General features: G+C 39.4%; 5 protein-coding genes across 5 annotated transcripts; 2 read left to right on the forward strand and 3 right to left on the reverse strand.

Moving 5' to 3' along the window:
• Positions 1-6676: 6676 nt before the first annotated feature.
• On the reverse strand, positions 6677-7900 carry INS49_006377 (uncharacterized protein; the record flags this gene model as incomplete). The annotated part of the gene is made up of 3 exons (XM_043167149.1): positions 6677-7108; positions 7182-7311; positions 7374-7900. 3 exons carry the CDS (start codon positions 7898-7900, stop codon positions 6677-6679), a joined length of 1089 nt encoding a protein of 362 aa, XP_043028293.1.
• A 747-nt stretch (positions 7901-8647) lies between these two features.
• INS49_006378 (uncharacterized protein) lies at positions 8648-10291 on the reverse strand (the record flags this gene model as incomplete). Its single annotated transcript, XM_043167150.1, has 1 exon — positions 8648-10291. The coding sequence occupies one exon, from the start codon at positions 10289-10291 to the stop codon at positions 8648-8650; it is 1644 nt and encodes a 547-aa protein (XP_043028294.1).
• A 3028-nt stretch (positions 10292-13319) lies between these two features.
• Positions 13320-14164, reverse strand: INS49_006379 (uncharacterized protein; the record flags this gene model as incomplete). Its single annotated transcript, XM_043167151.1, has 4 exons — positions 13320-13326; positions 13411-13583; positions 13667-13927; positions 14006-14164. 4 exons carry the CDS (start codon positions 14162-14164, stop codon positions 13320-13322), a joined length of 600 nt encoding a protein of 199 aa, XP_043028295.1.
• A 1333-nt stretch (positions 14165-15497) lies between these two features.
• Positions 15498-16358, forward strand: INS49_006380 (uncharacterized protein; the record flags this gene model as incomplete). The annotated part of the gene is made up of 2 exons (XM_043167152.1): positions 15498-15939; positions 16003-16358. The coding sequence occupies 2 exons, from the start codon at positions 15498-15500 to the stop codon at positions 16356-16358; spliced, it is 798 nt and encodes a 265-aa protein (XP_043028296.1).
• An 888-nt stretch (positions 16359-17246) lies between these two features.
• On the forward strand, positions 17247-17839 carry INS49_006381 (uncharacterized protein; the record flags this gene model as incomplete). The annotated part of the gene is made up of 2 exons (XM_043167153.1): positions 17247-17501; positions 17573-17839. 2 exons carry the CDS (start codon positions 17247-17249, stop codon positions 17837-17839), a joined length of 522 nt encoding a protein of 173 aa, XP_043028297.1.
• Between the last annotated feature and the right edge of the window lie 1560 nt (positions 17840-19399).

Genomic DNA, 19399 nt, shown 5'->3' on the forward strand with positions numbered 1-19399 from the left:
CTTTTTATAAAAAACTATTATATTAGCTAAAGGCATTAATTATGCTAATAATATTACTATTAACTTTATTATAAAAGCAAATTATAAAATTAACTTTTATTATAATAAAAAGTAACTATTTTATTAATATAAAGCATTAACTTTTAAGTAATAATCTTAACTTTTATATAGCAACTTTAATTTTTAAAATATTAGCTTTACTTAGCAAAAAACTTAATTTTATATTACTTAAAGCATTAACACTTTATAAATATATAATACTTAATAATATACTTATATTTTAATTAAAATGCAAAGCACTTATATAATTTCTTAAATTAAAAGCTAAAATATTAATATATAAGGCAAGCTTATATAATAATAATTTTAATAAGCATAATAACTTAATTTTAGCTTATAAAATATATCAAACTATATAATTATTAATTAATATAATAAGTTAAGTTAACTAACATTATAATATACCTTAATAAAATAATGCTTTATTATCTTTACTATACTTTACTTTAAGATTTAAGTTATTATTAATATAAAGTATAAGTACCCTTTAAAAGTTATTAATAACGGAAATATTATTAACGCTATAAAAATATATAATATATTAAAAACTTTAACTTTTAACTTTTAATAATAAAAAGTATATAAAATACTTATAAAATAATAATTACTTATTACTTCCCTTTTAAATATCTTTTTATTAATTATAATAATATAAAGCTAAGTCTTATTATAAGTAAATTATATTAACATTATTATATAATGCAATAATATAATTACCTTATTATTAGCTTTTCAATATTATAAATAGCAATATAATTATAAAATATAAAATTAAAAGAATGGCCCTTATAAGCTTTAATAAAGCTATCCACACAATATATATTAAATTACTAAAAATAATATCTTTTAAATAAAGATAATTATTATAGCCAGCCAATTTATCTTAAAAAATAAATATAATTAAACTTATTTTTAAAGAATCATATTAAATATAAAAGCATTATTAATATTTATAGCTAAATATAAGCAATTTCTTACATTATAATAAAAAACCCAAAGTATTAAATTAATATAACTACCGCAAAAAAAGCTAAAGTTAAATTTAATAATAAAATAATCATTAATTCACTTAGCATAATAAAAATTTCTACCTTAATTAATTATATTAATTTCCATATTATTTAAGCATAAACCCCATTCTTACTTTATTTAATAAATATAAATAAGCTTTAAATATATTATAATAACATTATAAATAAAATAGTTTCTTTTAATATTGTAACTATTATATTAATACTTAGAAAATGGAATTATCCATGGTTTTTCCTAAATTAAATTATTAATATTATATATTTCCTTTTAAAAATAAAAATAAGGAAACTCCATCATTACTTTAAATACCTATTAATAAATTAATTATATTAAATGCTTAAAAAAGCTAATAATTTAAATATTAATAAATAAGCAATAGCAGAAATTAAAAAGATATATTATTATTATTAAATAAATAAATTTATGCCTAAGCATTTTAAGTTTACATTATATAATAATTATAAATTTAACTATAAAATCTTAATTAATATAATATATTTAAGTAAACGCTTAGTTCTTTATATTATAAATTAAGCTATAGCTTTTTAAGGAGCGAAATTCTTAAAATTTATATTTATAAAAACTGCATAATAAATATTATAAATGCTTTAAATTAATATATATTAAGAATTATTAAATATTATTAAATATAATGCGGAAATAAACTTTATATTCTTAATTTTTTATTTAAAGGCATAAATAATAAAAATTAAATATAAATAAATCCCTATAAAGGCATATTAATTTATTAAGAAAGTTAAAAGATATTATTAAGCCCTTAAATAAATATATAAAATCCTATATATTAAGTTATATAATAATATAAATAATAATGCTATCTTATAAATAGCTATAAAAGCTATTAATAATATTGCTAAATTAAATAAATTAATCCCTATGCTTTTAGTTTTTAATGCTTATTTATAAATATTATATAAGTTATCATTATTATTATTAATATAAAAGTAAGTAAAAGCTATTTTAAAGGTTATAAAAATGCTATAAAAAATTATAATTAAATAATAAGTGCAAGATATATTAAATATTAAGGTTAAACTTATCTTTAATATAAAATACTTAGTATAATATAAAGTTTATATATAAAAAAAGAAAAAAGGATAAAAGGGTTTATATAAGGTTATTATTATAAATAGCTATAATATAACCTTAAATATGCTAAATAAAGCTATAAAATTTAAATTAATAATTATTTAATTATATTATTAAAATAATAATAAGAAAATGCAACTTTTATAAGCAAAAAACCTAGCTATAAAACTTTAAATATAACCTATTATATAATTATTATTATTAAAAATAAAAGATTACATTATTATATTATATATTTTAAAAAAAATTATAACTTAGCAATTAAATTAAAATAAGATAAAATAATTATAATATTAAGCTTATTATTTAAAGAGTTTAATAAAATGGAAATTAATAATCTTATTATTAAAGGTATCTTTTAAATTAAAAAATAATTAATAAAGTAATATAGTAAATATTATTTTTTTAAGTTTTGCATAATATAAAAGGTAAAAAGCAAAATCATAAAACTATATAAGAAATCTTAATTTATTATTTAAGGTTATAATAATAATAAAAAAGGATTAATCTTAATGTAAAGCTTAATTATTTAAAGAATAAGCTAATAAATAATCCTTATACTTACTTTTTTATTAATTTAAGAAAAAGGTATAATTCTTATACTTTAAGATATTATTTAAACCTATCCCTAAGTAAAGTTAAAATTATATAAAATAATCCTTATAAAGCTATTAAAGGAATTAAAGAATAAATACCCTTTAAGTATAATTATTTATATTATTTAATCTTTATATAGCATAGCAAAATTTAATATTTATTAATTTAATATATATTAAAAATATTATTAATAAAAGCTTAAGATAAACTATTTTATATATAATCCTTGCTTAATAATTATAAAACCTATATAATTCTTTAAGATAATAAATATATAAATAAATAATATATTAATTTTATTTATATTAAAATTTTAAAATAAAGAAAAAATTAAAATAAAAGCTATAAAATTATAAGGAAAATTAAAATAAAAGCTAATGCTTAAAAATTTAATAAATTATAATAAGGCTTGCATAATTATAAATATTATTAACTTAATTATTACTTAATAAAAGGAATAAGTTAATAAACTTGCCTTTATTAATATAATAATTAAAAACGCTTCCTAAAAATACCTTAAATAAAAAGTTTATAAAGTATATATAGCTTTAATTTATTAATTAAAAGCTTTATATAATCTTTTAATGGCTATATAAATGTAAAACCTAAAGGCAGGAAATTATAAAAGCTTAAATATATAATTATTATAATAAATAAATAATATTATATAAGGAATTAAGTATATATTCTTAAATTTTAAAATAATAAAACTTTTTATATTTATAAATAAATTATTTATAAATAATTAAGACTTAATATTTTAATTTAAATATATTATTATTTTTATAAATAAAATTTATAAAAAAACTAAGAAATTTATAATAATAAATAATATTCTTTATTAATTATTAATAAAGTATAAATATATTATTTAAAGCATATTAATAAGCAAAATATATAATATAATAAATAAAATAAATATTAAAATTTCCTTAATTATAATAATTAAAATAGCTATAAAATAATTCTTATTATTAAATATACCTTTAATTATTTATATAAACTTATATAACTTATATAAATACCTTATAAAGCTAAAAATAATAAAAAAAAAGCACTTTATAATTAATATTATATTATTATAAAAGTTATATAAAATAAAAAAAATTATTAAAGTAAGATAAATAAATAAAAAAGATAACCCTATTAATATAATAATAAAATTAACTTTAAATATTATATTATAAAAGCTTATTAATAATAATAAGCTTTATATATAAGTAAATAAATTAATTAAGAAACTTAAAATAACCCCTTTTTATTAAGGAAGGAGCAACTTACCGCTAGTACTTTTTCCTTTTAACTTTATTATTATTAATTATAAAACCTTATACTTTTAAACTTAAACCCTTAATATAAATTTTAACCTTTTATATTTTAATTAAAACCTTCTTAATACCTTATTATATATAAAAATAACCTTATAATTATTAATATTATTTATAATTATTATTTTAAAGTTAATTTTATTATTATTATTACTTTTTATTACTATTTATTAATAATAATATTAAAATTAATTTTTATTAAATTTATTTATAACTTATTAACTTCTTTTATAATTAAAAAATAAATTAATAATTATTATATAATAATTATAAAGTTTTATATTATAAATATTTATTTTAACTATTAAATTCCTATAAAATCTTTTCCTTTTCATTATAATAAAAAATATTAATAATAACTTATAAAAGTTATTTAATACTTTTATTACTATACCTTATAAAAATAATAATAATAAGTAAAATTATTTAGTAAACATTATATTTACTTTTTATGCTAAAAATATACTTAATATAATTATTATTATAATTATTATTAATATAATTAATATTAAAAGTAACCTTATTATAATTCTTAAATAAAATTAAAATTCCCTTATAAATATTATAATTATAACCCTAATTAATAAAATAAATATTATAATTATAACCTTAATTAATAAAATAAATATTATAACTATATTTTCATTAAGCAATAAAATAAAAATTAAAATTATTATTAAGGCTATAAAAAGAGCTAAAATTACCTTAATTAATAAGGATAAAAATAAGCTTATTAATTTTATTAATTTTTATAATAAGGTTATTATTAATAATACTTATTTAATAAATATTAATAAGGATATTAATAATGATAATATTTATTTACTTACTTATTTAATAAATATTAATAAAGATATTAATAATAATAACTCTTATTTACTTAATATTAATAGTAATTTAATTATTATTAATAATAAAAATAATTAAAATTAAATTAATAAAATCTTAATAAAGATTGCAAAGATTGCCTTTAACTTTATTTTTATATTAAGCATTAAAAAAAATAAGCTGCTTATTAAAATAAACTCTTAAGGAATTATTAAAATTAATAAGCTAAAGGTTATAATTATAGCTTAAGTAAAAATTTTTCTTAAATAATATTATTATAATAATTATTATTTAAATTATTAATAACTTTTAATATTAAAATAAGTAAATATTTTTAATAATATAATTAAAAAGCTATATATTTATATTAAAAGTATTAAAACTCTTAATATAAAACTATATAGCATCTTTAATAATAAAAATCATTAAGGTAATTACTATCTTAAATATTAAATCATTATAATTTCTATAATAAATAACTTAATAAAAGTTTTAATCTTAAATATTTTTTATATATATTAAATTAAAAAGATTTAACTATTAAAGAATTAAATTGCTATATTAATTTAGCTTTAAAACTTTTTATATTAAACTATTAATAAATATATATAAAGCTTATATATAAAGAAACTTATTAAAAAATATATATTATCGCTTAAGCAACTTAAGTAAAAGATAATTATTAAGGAAATTAAAAAGAATAATAAAAAGTAAAAAAAAAAGATAATAAATAATTAAGTTACTTATAATGCTTAATTTTAAAAAAATAAAAAGTAGCTAAAGAAAATTAATTTAAAGTAATATTAAGTATATTTTAATAATAAAAGTAAAAATAAAAATAATAATATTTATATTATAAAAATATATAATAAAAATAAATATAAGTTAAAGGGTTTAGCATTAACTTTATAAGTATTAATTTTTCTTATAAAGAAAAGATTTAAAATTAAGGTTATTATATAAAAGTTAATAATCTTTATAAAGAAGTAATCTTAAAAGCTAAGTATTAAAAATAATAAATATAATATTTAAAAAATAATATAATAATAATAATTATAAGTTTAAAGGGTAATATAATAGCAAAGATTATAAGTTTAAAGAGTAATATAATAATAAGGATTATTAAAACTTGCTTTAAAACTTATAAGTTATAATTTTAAGCTTTTTTAATAATGCTTTTTTATAATAAAGATTATATATATTTAATATATAATAAATTATAATTTTAAGGCTAATTATAATAAAGATTATTAATTATAATAAAAATTATATATACTTATTAAAAGAAGAGAAAAATTGTAAATATTAGCAAATATAACCCTTATACTTAAAAGGCTACTTTAGTTATTCCCTTTAAGGCACGTAGCCTCTTAAAACTTAGATAGAACAATACTAATACATAATTGCTTCCCATATAATTATCATATATACGAGAGACCTACCAACACGGGCATCACCCTTGGCTCTTTGTAATGGTAATTACGGCTATCGGGTCTCTCAGGCTGTAACTGTGGAAGATGCTTCCTGTGCCTTATATAGCAGCATCGTGAGATAAGTCACAAGCCGGGCACCTTCTTCCCTCTCTCAAGCAATTAATCATCGAATTCGTTGGACCTGGTCGCCTGGGATAACACAGTAACTGCCAGAAAAACATAAACTGAGGCTGTCCGCAGTTGTCCATCAGTGAAATTTTCCTCCAAGTCACAAATAGACCTCATGGGCTACACGCATTCGTCCATCTCGCCACCTGCCTGCTGCATTGCTGTTCCAATGCAGGCCTTTTGGACGCCTTTCTTGACAAACATGGTGCTGCTGGCCTCCATATCCCATGTGGAATTCGGATATGCCACATCAGTCCATGTGAAACTCCAAGAGCTGATGTCTCCACAAACGTTGATTCTGCGATGAAGGATCTCACCATCGCTTCCAACCCCGCCCAGCAGAAACCCGCGAGCCTTGACCTCCAGGTCAAACCAAGTACCGTCGCTCACGGCTTTGAGCACGGTCATGACACAAGTGTTGTTGGACCAGCCGTCAAACATACCGATACCCGATGCTTCGTAGAGCGATACTCCCGGAGAGTTGTACACGGGATCCTGGTACTCTGAGCCCAAGGGCACGCCAATCGAGCAGTTGGTACGGACCCATATGACCTGGTAGTGGAATCGTGTTGGTGAGAAATTCATAAAAAGACAAAAAGGTACTGCAGTTAAAAGAAAAACTTACAACACCATCAGGGCCACCATCAAGAGACCAGACTTGGTCATGGCAGACGTCCTGGGTCGTTGTCGTCTTGTTGAGACATTTCCATCCCTCCTCTGACGTGCCTATCTTGAGGCCACTTGTTACTGTACCGCTGCAAATATTCCTTAGCATCACTCAACTCGAGCGTAATGGCCTGCCGAGTTCTGAACTCACCAGGTGCGCTTCGTAACGGGTACCCAGGTGAAGTATCCGCACTCACCGGGCAGAGGCGTGATGGACCAGCTATGACCCTTTGTAATGCCCCAAGATGACCCAATGCCGCCCGTGATACCGATATCGAGGGCCCTCTGGAACTCCGCAGTCCCAGAGATGTACCCTACAAGAGACCACTTTGTCGAATCTGCCTCGCGAAGCTCACAGCGCATGGGATAGTGGCATTCGGACCTGAAGAATGGCGACTCGCGGGCCCAGACATAAGTCGTGGTAAGCTGACAGAAGCTCGCGCAATCTTGTTGCGGGTCTCCGGATTCCTCGCAAGCACCCTGTTCATCCAGGTGCTTGGGAGCGGGGCACAACGGCTCAGAGTAGTCCTCATACAGCGAGATTTGCGGGTAGTCCAGACCGTCACAGGGATTACGCCTGGCCAGAGGTCGTGTTTCAGCCTCGGTGTGGTGGTGCAGGATCCTGGACAGGGCAAGAAAAGGCGAAGTGGCGAAGGCGAAAATCAGGAGAATCAGCATGTTGGCTATATGGTCGGTTGGGCACTAACTTCTGAGAAGGTGGTATTCCGCTGGGTGAATGGAATTGCTCAGAATTGGTCAAGGACGTTGGTGCACACGTTTTTGCAGGTGTGAATGTGAGTAGCTTAAGCGAAAGGGAGGCGAACTTCCAGCCATGAGAAACCTATGCAGGTGAAGGGACATGAAATGGTAGACAAATGGATATCCTTGCTGCTGCGCTGTTTGCAGATTAGACCGAGTCAAACTGAGCAGGAGCGATGGTGCATCTTTGTTGCCTGTCAGCGTGCCTTCCTCTCTGTCCCTCTTCCGTGTCTGAAGCAACGTTGAATGCACACGTATACTGGCAACCGACGAACCCTCGTTGACAAGGTGGTTCCTTCCATGTCTTCGGCCGGGTATTTGGATGATCAAAGGCATGTAGAAGCCATGAAAATCAAAACCGTACAAGCAGCATTCACAGGGAAATGACCAAGTATGTTGCACCGTAATGACTGACTGTATTTTATTCGCTACCCGCACCTCGCTCATGCATTCATTCATGTTGGACTTTACACGACATGGTAGTCGCTTTTTGTGTTTTGAAATGATTTGTTCAGTCTGAACTCCCATTTACCCCAGCTTAATTAGTTTCCATTGTCGTATGACCAAATTTCCCGCCCTGATACGTCCCGACGTCAGGTCGAAACGGCCGATCATAGCCTCCAGGGCTGGTGCTGTGAACAGCTTCAACTGCTCTGGTCAGCTTCTCTAGAAGGAGCCGCCCATCTCTACGTCCCCGCCATTGATCTTGAACGTCTGCACCACCACGCCATCCTTCTCATCAAAGCTCATTCCGTCTGAGTCATAGTCATTCATGCCGCCCCATCCTGCCAGGTGCTTGTCCAGGACAAGTCTTCGGTTCAGGATGTCCTCATAGGTCACACGCTTCTTGTCGTCCGCAATGTTCTCGGCTTGGATCAGCGTCAGCAGCAGGAACCCTTCGACAATCATGGTCGGGGTGTTGCAGAGCAGCTGGCCTGTCTCGGTCCATTGCATGGCTGAGGCCACGATGAGCAAAGCAAACACAGTGAGGATAGATCCCCAGCTGGCCGTGGTGCTCTCAACCCATCTACCGACTGTCTTGCTGATGCGGATGTTGAGTGAGTCCTTGACCACGATCTGGCTCTCCGGCACTTCAATACCAATCAGCGCAAAGATCCTGCGGTCTTGCGCGACCAGCTTGTCAAAATGCTTCATGGACAGCTTGGCCTCACGCGCGTCGACGTTCTTAAGGATGAAGCCGTCGATGAAACCAATGAGTCCTGTGTATGTACCAATGATCAGGAACCAGTTGTCGTCAAACTCCATGGGGTCTCCGACCAGGATCCAGGTGCCAAAGACAAAGGCTGAGATGACGAGACCAACTGAGCCTCCAATGATGTATGCGTAGATGTCCAGACCCTTGACCCATCTGTTCAGCTTGGCAGGCTCGCTGGCGATGGTTGGGTTAGGGGTCATGTCGCCCGTCATGCGACGCAGCTGCATCTCGATCTCAGTATCGAGGCGCTCAATACCCTGCACAGTCTTGTCGAGGTGCTTGTCGTGCGAACTACGGACGTTCTGCAGGAAGACTGTGGTGAAGGTGATTTCGAGAGCTGTGGCTGTGTTGACGTCGAGCTGCCAAGTGTCGGAGAATTGCAGGGGGAGGCCCGAAAACACCCAGCCAATGATGCCAGCCCAGTAGATGCCCAGGGCGATCAGAGATCCTGTAGCCTTGGCCACACCGTTGGAGATCTTGTCGAACATGTCTTGCTTGTGTTGCAGGGAGTCAACGACTTCGGACCTGATCTTTTGTGTCGAAGCCCTAAGCTTCGCGCGCTGCTCGGCCGTCAGGGATCGGACCATGCGCTCATTAGACTCGCTGCGGGAGATGAGGCCGCAGATTCTTTGCAGAAGGCCGCGGGTATTGTTATTCTGCTGCCGCATGAGAAGCGTTGCAGAAGTGTAGGCCTGGATGGAAGAGACATCCTGTAGGATGACCTGCCATGTGTCTGTCGGTCCGAACACGGCACCCAATACACCCCACACCACAAGGAGTAGGAGAACCACGCCCAAGGTCCACCTCGAACCTGCAGCCCTCACGACGGCATCGAGCGCACTGCCCTTCTTCTTATCCGGTCGGGGAGGCAGAGGCGTGGTGCCATTCTGCCCTATCTGTTCGAGTGACTCGTGCGTGAAGTGCCGGCTCAGACGTGCGCTGGTCTCAAGGTAATGCACCTTCTCAGGCACGTTGAATGACTCCTGGCTGGGAAACTGAGTCGGTGCAGCCGCAGAGGTGATGTATTGGGCCTCGGGGGCATTTTTGAGGTCGTGGAAGAAGTTCTTCACAGACCGGAACGGGTTGAAGCCCATGGTGAAAAGAAGAAGAAAAAAAGAAAGCCTTCTAGATCATCTAAAGTGCAAGGATCATAAAGGAGTGACAAGAAAACCCCGGAACGCTCAGCGTACTACAAGGTAACAATAACAGAATCTGAACTATGTTGCAACATTGCACATCACAGATGGCCAAGAAAGAAAATCAATGAAAATCATGAAAGAATGAACAAGAATAAACGAAGCCAAGAACAACTAAGCAACAGCCAAGTTTATGTCAAAAAAAGAAGCCAAGAGAAGTGGATGGGGATCTACGCCACTTTTGTGGAGGAAGCCCGACGGCCGTGATGAGCCTCGTCATGGTATTAGAAACTGAGACTCCACGAGAGACTGCTTCAAAACATGCCAAGATACCACTTATGTGGTATCACGGATGATCTGATTACGTGCCGCTGAAGCAGCCAGGCCCACGTGATCGTCTCGTAGTGGGCGTCCAGAGCGGGCAAATTGCAGAGAAAAGGCAATGGCTTGTGCTATTATTGTCTGACGACGGGCGATCAAGAGCTTAGCATGGACGAAGGAAATCACACACTGGGGCGGGAGGCCGGGAATGCGCTGCCACAGTATATCCACAAAAAGTGCGGAAACCCCCATATTTGACAGCGCCCCCCCCCTTGTTTCCCGGAGAAATCCACCCGCAATGGCCCTAGGAGATTTCCATGGGCCAGTCAGTGATCAGCCCCGCTGCGACGAAGCTTGTTTCGTCTCGACGGCCTAAACCGCTGCCCGTCCCGGGCAGAGAGCCGCGCATGATTGCGACCCACCCACCCACCTTGTTTCCTGGGTGGTCCTGCGTACGGACCCTGAGCATCAAACTCCGGATGGAAGAGGATGACAATTTGTGCCGATGACAATTCTCACCGTTGGCCGGGGCGCGGCGTTTTACAAACAACGGCAATTCCTGTCGCATGCAGTGCTGGATCCGCCTTGATCGGTGCGCCAAGAAGGCTTGTGTCCTTCCGGTGGGCAAGAGCAAGCGTCGTCTATTCTTTCACGGGCAGCTCGTGACGATGAACGGCTCTGCAGATCACGAGAGCGAGAGAATCACAGGATGACAGCCACAACCCTCGGGCCACAGCCATGAGTACACATCTGCTGCAGCTGGCCACTTCATCGCAGGTCGGACGACGTGAATACTGCATGCTCATGACTTTGCTAGGTCACGGGCAGCCCGAACCCAATTGAATGCTTCGTCCAACGAGACTTGACTTCTAGAATTTTGAATCGTGTTTCTCTGTCAGCGATACTCGCTGGTTTCCATTGGCCGCAGCGCAAGAGCTGCAGCGTTGGCTCTCACATGCGAGGTATGCTTGGTGTCGGACCCAACGAGCGGATCCATGACCTTACTCAGGGGCTGCAACCCTGTGACGGACCAATTACTACCTGATGCCCTGTGAGCTGCATCACAGTAACATCAGATGAGTCCGATTCGGACCAAGGTCCACGGTAAGACTTATACTTCCGGCTGGGGTAGTCTAGTTTCAACGCGCGGCTGGCCGGGCAGGTGAAACCGAAATAGGAGATCATATATGTCGGCGACTCGGCGAGATGCACAAGAATGGGTCGGAATGTGTTCAGGAGGAAAAAGGAGGACGATCGCCTCATTGAGCACCGAGCCACAGTCACCGAGACACTGGCATAGAGTGGACCACCTCGCATGGCTATTCATGGGTGTCACGAGCGATATTTGTTGACTTGGGCCGAGACGCCTCAACAATCATCGCATGCGGTGTATACCGAAAGGGTTTTGATTTTGTGGAGTGGAATGCAGAAGTTTAGGACCCGGATGCCTAAGTTGGGCAGGCCATCTGTTGCTGCTGACCGGATCGAACTAGGACATGTTGATGACACTGTTGCCTATTTGTCAGTCATGCATGGGGGCGCGCCGTGTTGTTGGTGTGCTACCAAATGAGTATTGTCGCCACAGACTCGTCTTTACACACTTATCCCATGAATGACAGGAGCATACACCCACTGTGGTGGTCTAGCCTGATCGCGGACATGAGACATCACGTCGTCCCTGCACCGGTCAAACACACAGTCTCGTAGAAAATAAGGTCGGCTAATGGTTGCCAGATTGGTATTTTGATTGATTTGATTATTTACAACTTCTCGCGACGCTTGCCAAGAGGTATGCTGGGGCTCGCTCCAACAAGTTAGGTGCCAGTGTGGAAACTGGTGCATTCCATACAAGATTAGGTCTTCTATTTCAGTGCCTGCCTACCCCAACAACTCCTGTATAGCACGGGTCATCAACGTCGAGTCTTGATGGCTTTGCCCAGAACAGCTCTATTTCTTCCTCCAGTCCAGGGTTGACTGACACAACAGGAACATGGTCAATTGACCCTACTGAACCCCCTTCAGCAACGCGAAGAGGACGGCATCTGGCGATAGGTTGCAAGCTTACCATTAAAGAAGAGGACTTGAGAGCCAGAAAGGGTACAACATTGGACACCGAGACGGGCGAGGGCTTTCTCCTTATCAGGAAAATCCATTATAGTGCGTATCTAAGCTCTACCATTGCATCTCGTCATCATCTACACACCAACACCCATTCACATTCCGGGAAGAGTCGGAAGCCCTATATATGATCGTCAGAGAGGTCGAATAGACAGGTATAGCACATCGAGCATAGAGCTTACAGCCATCAACGTCCTCATCCACTGCCGACTTGATAGTGCAGTCGTTTTGGGCTGACATGCTCTGGGTAGTCAGGGTGTCACAGTTGACATAGCAAGGCGAGTCCATGGTCCTTTGCAGTGAGTCATCCTTCCATCCAAAGACGTAATCGCCATGGTTGCCATATCCCGTCTCATCATCCATCGACCACACGAAAGGTTGTGAGCCGTCAGCGGGCCAATCGCTTGGATTATGAATTGTCGTGTATCCCAGATCGTTTCAAACATGAGCTGTGGGATCCTGACTGGGTGGGAGGCAGGACAGGGGCCCCCGCCCTCAAAGGTCCCGTTGGCAGGATAAGACACATGGTCCATGTGATTTACTGAGTCTAAGTTCTCCCCGTCCCAGCAACTGTGTACAGTTCACGTTCGGTCAGAGGGCTGTCAATCACAAGGACGGTCAGGAAGGGGGTGTCTCACGTGGGGAATCGGACATTGACCATGATCCCAGCGGGACAAGGTTGCGAGGGGAAGTTCTTGGTCTCAGGATAACGAGTGTATAAGTCTTGCAAGCACGTGTAGGTCAGCTGGCGGTAATGCTCTGCCTTCTCCGGTGTACGAGCTCCCTGATCGCCGACGAGCATGCGGAAACCCTACGTGTTCGTTGGTGTTAGCACATAGGTCGGGTGGAGTCCGGCGGGAATCATGCTCGCGAAGTAATTCAAAGGGAACACACCGGCCTAAAAGCAGTGACTCTGCTCTTTTGCTCAAAGTCTGCTAGCCCGTCTTGCATGTAGTACACTGTCATTCCTCCGTTGGCGCCTTCGAACCCGACATTTCCGCGGATTGGCACCCGCTTGTAGGTTCCGTTCTGAGCCTTGAAGAACAACACGGCGGTCCAGTAGTTAGACAGGTCTTCCGCGAACTGGCAACTCGTGCACGTGGACAGACTTGGAAGGTCATGCGTGACTGGATCCATGGATACATTGAATGAGTTCTGCGAGCATGGTTAGGCTTGACATGAGCATGCTACCTAGGTATGGTGTTTGAGAGTATGTATGCAGGGTTCACGCACGCCACCGACGATCTGATGCAGATGAGGGGATGGGTTGACTCCTGGGTTGACCAGAGGATCAAGCCTCGTTACCGTCAACTGGGAACACCCGAACCGGATGAGTGCAGCTGATGGCAAGGCGGCGCCAATCGCCAACCAGGCCACGTATCTGAGGTGCATTGTGCCTTGTTGGTTATTGCTGGATCCTTCAGACGGATTCTGGTTCTGTAAATGATAATATGCTCCAGTCGTGAGCACGATAATCTGAATGTAAGAAAGTCTGAACCAGATTCATACCCAATCTTCAGGACGTCGGGGTGGACGATTTATTGTACCCGGCATCTCTGCGTCTTAACAACTGCCGCAGAGGAGCTGTTAAAAAGCCTGGTCTCGTATATTAGGATGTTTTCGTCTTGGATGCCATGCGGATAATATCCATTAATTGCCAATGCGATCCGTACCAGCGACCTACACACACGGAGGAGACTTAAATAGCCGGGCCACAACACGCCAATTCCAATCCGCCCTTTCCAGACCAATTTTGTCGATCCCCAATATATGAACACGTCGACACTGGTCTTTTCTAGTGCCACCATACGCAGGAAACAATTCTGAGAATACAAGTCACAGTGAACACAGGGTACCGATGGACCCACCTGCATCTGGGACATAAATTTACAGCCGCAAAAGAACCTCGTACCTGCTCGATTGTGAAAGCCAAGTTCTTGAGCATCTGAAAAACAGGTACCGCCGCGAAATTAATCCTCTTCACCCCCTGAAAGAATGGACTGTGATAAGAAGAAATCCTATCCCTTCCTCTTCGGCGTTTCTACCCCCTTCCCCCAAGCGACTAAGTGCTTTCAGCCCCGAACTACACAGCCACTGGCGGGCAAGAACGGAGAACTTCTGACAGCTGGAGGTTATCTGCATCTGTCTTGGACTTTCCTCCCGAAAGATTCAACCATGAAATCGGGTACTGGACTTAGCTGGATTACTGACAGCTCCAGAGACTTGTTTTTGCGAAGATCAATACAAATTTACTTGATCATTTTTATTGGATATTGCAACTGTTGCCCTTGTTCCACGTGGTTCTCCATTCGGCGGTCAAGTACCATCAAACTGATCGCAAAAAGAAAAAAAAAAAAAAAAAAAAAAACACAAAAAAAAAGGTGCAATGATGAAGAGTTTGACAACACATGCATTAATTGAAACACCCAAATCATAGTCTTCATTTTTCATTATGTTTGATATCATGTTGGAGTTGGTGCAATGTAGCAGAGCCGGCGGGTCAAAGCCGTGGTGGGAAATGGCTGGGGCAGCCTCCGTCCCGCATCCGATCCGGTACTTCAGAACAGCTCCACCTGAAATCCGCCGGTGCTTTAGCCGACATCGTCGACGTCCGCAACATCACTTCTTTTCACCGTGAGCGTTCGTCTTGATTTCTTCACCTTCCAAAACTTGACTGTCTGCCGTAGCCCTCGAAAAGGCCCCCTCGCCATCAAGTACCGCTATAATGCCTTTCCTCAACGTTTCCTACAAGCGTCTGCACTACACAGACTACCCGGCCGCATCCGATGCGACGAAGGGGACCATCGTCTGCCACCACGGCCTTGGCAGCTCCCAAAACTTCTACACGCCTATCGTGCCGCAGCTCACTCAGGCTGGCTTCCGGGTGATCACCTTTGACACTACTGGCGCAGGGCGCTCGCAATACACTCAGATCGAACAATCTGTCAACTCCCTCGCCGCCGATGTGCTGGGCCTCATCGACGCGTTGTCCGTCAAGGGCAAGGTCATTGTGGCAGGACACTCAATGGGCGGGATGGTGGTCACCCACCTCGCCGCGGAGCACAGGGATCGGATTCAGGCCATAGTTCTAATCGGCCCTGTCTCTCCGTCGGAGGGGGTCTCCAAGGTCTTTGAGAAACGCATCGAGACCGTTGAGAGGGAAGGCAGTAAGTTGTCCTTGAAGTCCCAGCTGTGATATGTATATGATCACTGACTAATGGTGGGAATAGTGGAGGCTATGGCAAACACGATTCCCACAGCTGCTACGGGAGCAAATGCGGGCCCCCTGGTTGCAGCGTTCATCAGAGAATTGCTGTTGGGTCAGGATAAGGCCGGATACCTGTCGAATTGCAGGGTCATCGCGAATGCCACGAGGCCAAGGTACGAGAAGGTCGAGTGCCCGGTGTTGTTGCTGGCTGGTGAGGAGGACAAGTCGGCGCCTCTGGAAGCGAGCAAGAAGATGTTTGAGGAATTTGGGACAGAGGGCTCAAGTAAGCGTCTCGAGGTCTTGAGTGGCGTTGGCCATTGGCACTGCATTGAGGCACCGGTGGTCGTAGGTGACAAAGTTCTGGAGTTCTTGAGCTAGGGGGCACTTCTGTCCTTTGCAATACCAACCTTGCTTCTTGCTGGGAATTGCTTGACTGCCTGAGAGCCTGGAAGTCTGGCACAACATGGAGACAACGGTATCACATCTTGGAAGGCCGTCGACTTCGTGATCACAACCATCCAGTCACATAGTCCACCGGCCGTGTGCATGGCCGCTCTTCGGCAGAGACATAGATCCAACCCACAGTAGATCTTTCCAGCATCGAAGCGCGTCATCAAAAGAAAGGAAACAATTACACATGAATGATCTGCTTCCAGGGATTCTCATCAGTCTACCTGAAAATGCGGGCAACTACCACAGTTGGGCATGGTTGCCGTGGGAAGCAGGGGCAGTCGGTCAGTCGGAGCATTTCGTCCTGATGTTTTCGATGTCTGCAAAGACTCACAAACATGGCGTCACTACAGACTGGCCAAGCTTCGTTAGTGCTGTTGCTTTTGCAGCAGCGATCGCCGCCTACTCGCCGTTTGTAGGCTGCTGTGGGACTGGTGAAGTCACCGACTGCCCAATTCTTCCCCCCGACGTCATCAAGCTGTCAACCACGGACCAGAGACACTGCAGTAGACAATATTAATTGCAGGTACGAGCCTGATGCACCTGTTGCACCGTGTCTACAGGGCAGGTACATACGTGTTTTCTGAAGCATCAGGCAGGCACAAACAAACAGTCTGAGAGTCAAAATAACAATTCAAAATGTCGGCCGCTCGATTTCTCCTCCCAAGCACCACTGGCAGACTTCTTTCCAGAGCAATTCCGGCGACAGAGACAACCTCAGGCACCATTTCCACACGTCTTTCACGCCAAAGTAACTACCAGAGCAACCCAACCCACAGCCACAAGTCCTCGTTTCACACATCACCACCGTCCAAGATGGCCAAACGCACTGTCGAGTCGGACATGATCTCCGAGATCACCCAGAAGGAGAACAAACTCACCGGCCAGGCCGACCCCGTCAAGGGTGGCCCTACTGCCCAAGCCCAAAGCCACGTTCACGAGAAGCTCTCCGGCGGTTCTGTTGTGAGCGACATAGCCAAGGGAGAGGAATCCATCACCCACAACGGCGCTCCCGTGGCCGGTGGCCCTGCTGCTGCGGCGCAGTCCCAGGCAGCCCAGGCTCGCAATGAGGTAAGCCGTGTGCCTGCCGAGCCCTTGGCATGGGACTCCTTGCTCCTTCGTGTGGCTTACAGAATCCGCAGGCGAAGGACGCACCCCAGATGCACAGCGGAAAGCTTGACGGCCAGACCATCTCGGAGATCAACGCGGCTGAGAAGGATCTCACCGGCCAGAGCGCTCCTGCCAAGGGCGGCCCCACGGCCCAGGCCCAGAAGCATGCCGGCGAGCCCATCAATGCGCAGACTCTGCATGACATCACCGAGGGCGAGAAGAAGGTGGCAGGTGACAGGGTCAAGGGCGGCCCAACTGCAACTGCGCAGTCTAAACTGGCAAAGTCACGCCAGTCCTAGTTTTTGACGATTTGGGCAACCACGGGGCGCATAGCCAGCGCCACAGTGCAGTTTTGGCCCGCAAGTCCGCAGAATGGTCGGTCAGGGAAAGACATGAAGTCTTGTATTAATATTTTCTGAACGGGAGCCTTTGGGACGTCCCTGACCGGATGGAACACAACCCACCATGTTGAGATGTTGCTATGAGATGGCTATTGTTTCGGTGCGTTGAGCCAGGAGGGATTCAGCCTTGGAGTGATACATCTTCAGATCTCACTGCAGCCAATAAATTTTCATATGCGTATGGCTCTACCCGAGGCCATCTACCGATAATGTCTCGTAACATATGAAGGGGGAATTTCAAAGAGACCACCAGTGTGGAGCCATTTCACCCTGCGCTGCTAGAATTGCTGTTATGTGTCGGTTGTCAGCATGCCTTGCTGGTTTCGTGAACAAGGCAGCACACCATGATAGGGCAGCCGTCAGCGAACTGTTTCAGTGCCGGGTGGGCAGTCTGACGGAGCGGCGACGCGATATGTCGGCATTCAAAGGGTCTGAGGCAGTGGTCAGCGCCGACCTAGTAATCCAACCCAAGCCGAGCCGAATCAGAAGCTTACGTTCTTGGCTTGTTGACACCATACCTGCCTGTTGAGAACTCCAGGCCTTGCCCCTGGTTGAACAAAGCCAAGTGCTGGTGCAGAGGAAACACAGTCAGGCACATACGGTCATAGGGTACCCATGAAGAGTTAGGAAGACATGTCAGGGCGATCAGATCGGTTCAGTGTTAGGATAGGGACTTACTAGCTGGTCGACCTCATGAGTTCGCCCGACAATTTACAGAAACTGTGATTGGAAGCATTACGGATGTTTCTCGTAATTGGAATGGTCGAAAATACACCATTCTCAAATCCCATCCCCTTTGTTTGCTACATTGTTTTGGGAGAGGATAGGATTCGGCCTTTCTTTGTTCGACCCCGAGCATCCGTACACTACCAAAGGGGAGACTAGCCCTAGGTGAGTCGACGTGTTCAATGATCCCGGGTCGTCCCAGTGCGTTGGCGGCTTCTGACAAGTGGAAGCACCCCCTGACATCAATCACGCCTGATATGGAAAGCACCTTGAACCCTCGTGATCAGCTAACGCCCTCTTCGGCTGTGCCGGGATGTCAACGAAAATATGTCAGTCGAATTTAAGATTAAGTAATGTTGTGTCATTCGCCACACCTCAATCTAGGAATCGGCCAGCGATTTCTATCGCCGCCGTCGAATTTTGATTTGCAAGCTTTATCAAGTGTCGGAGGCAACAAGAAGCCCGAGAGGAGGGTATGTTGAACATGTTTTGTAGCGGGCCTGCAATAAGCCGCTCGGTCCGTGCTTCACGACCGAATACCGCGGCGTTCGGCCCAGTAAATGCCTAAGCCGACGGGTCCGGATGCTTTTAGCGAGGCCAACGGAGCAGTCGGTAGAAGCAGAAAGACTTGAAGAGATTTGCAAGTTAGTGATAATCGAATTTCAGCATAACCTTTGCGCGAAAGTAGTACCCAGGTCCGGTATGGCTTCACGACTACGCAGTGAAACAATC

This window comes from Diaporthe citri (assembly GCF_014595645.1).
Source record: "Diaporthe citri strain NFHF-8-4 chromosome Unknown scaffold_2, whole genome shotgun sequence".
In the NCBI taxonomy this organism is placed as follows: Eukaryota; Fungi; Ascomycota; class Sordariomycetes; order Diaporthales; family Diaporthaceae; genus Diaporthe; species Diaporthe citri.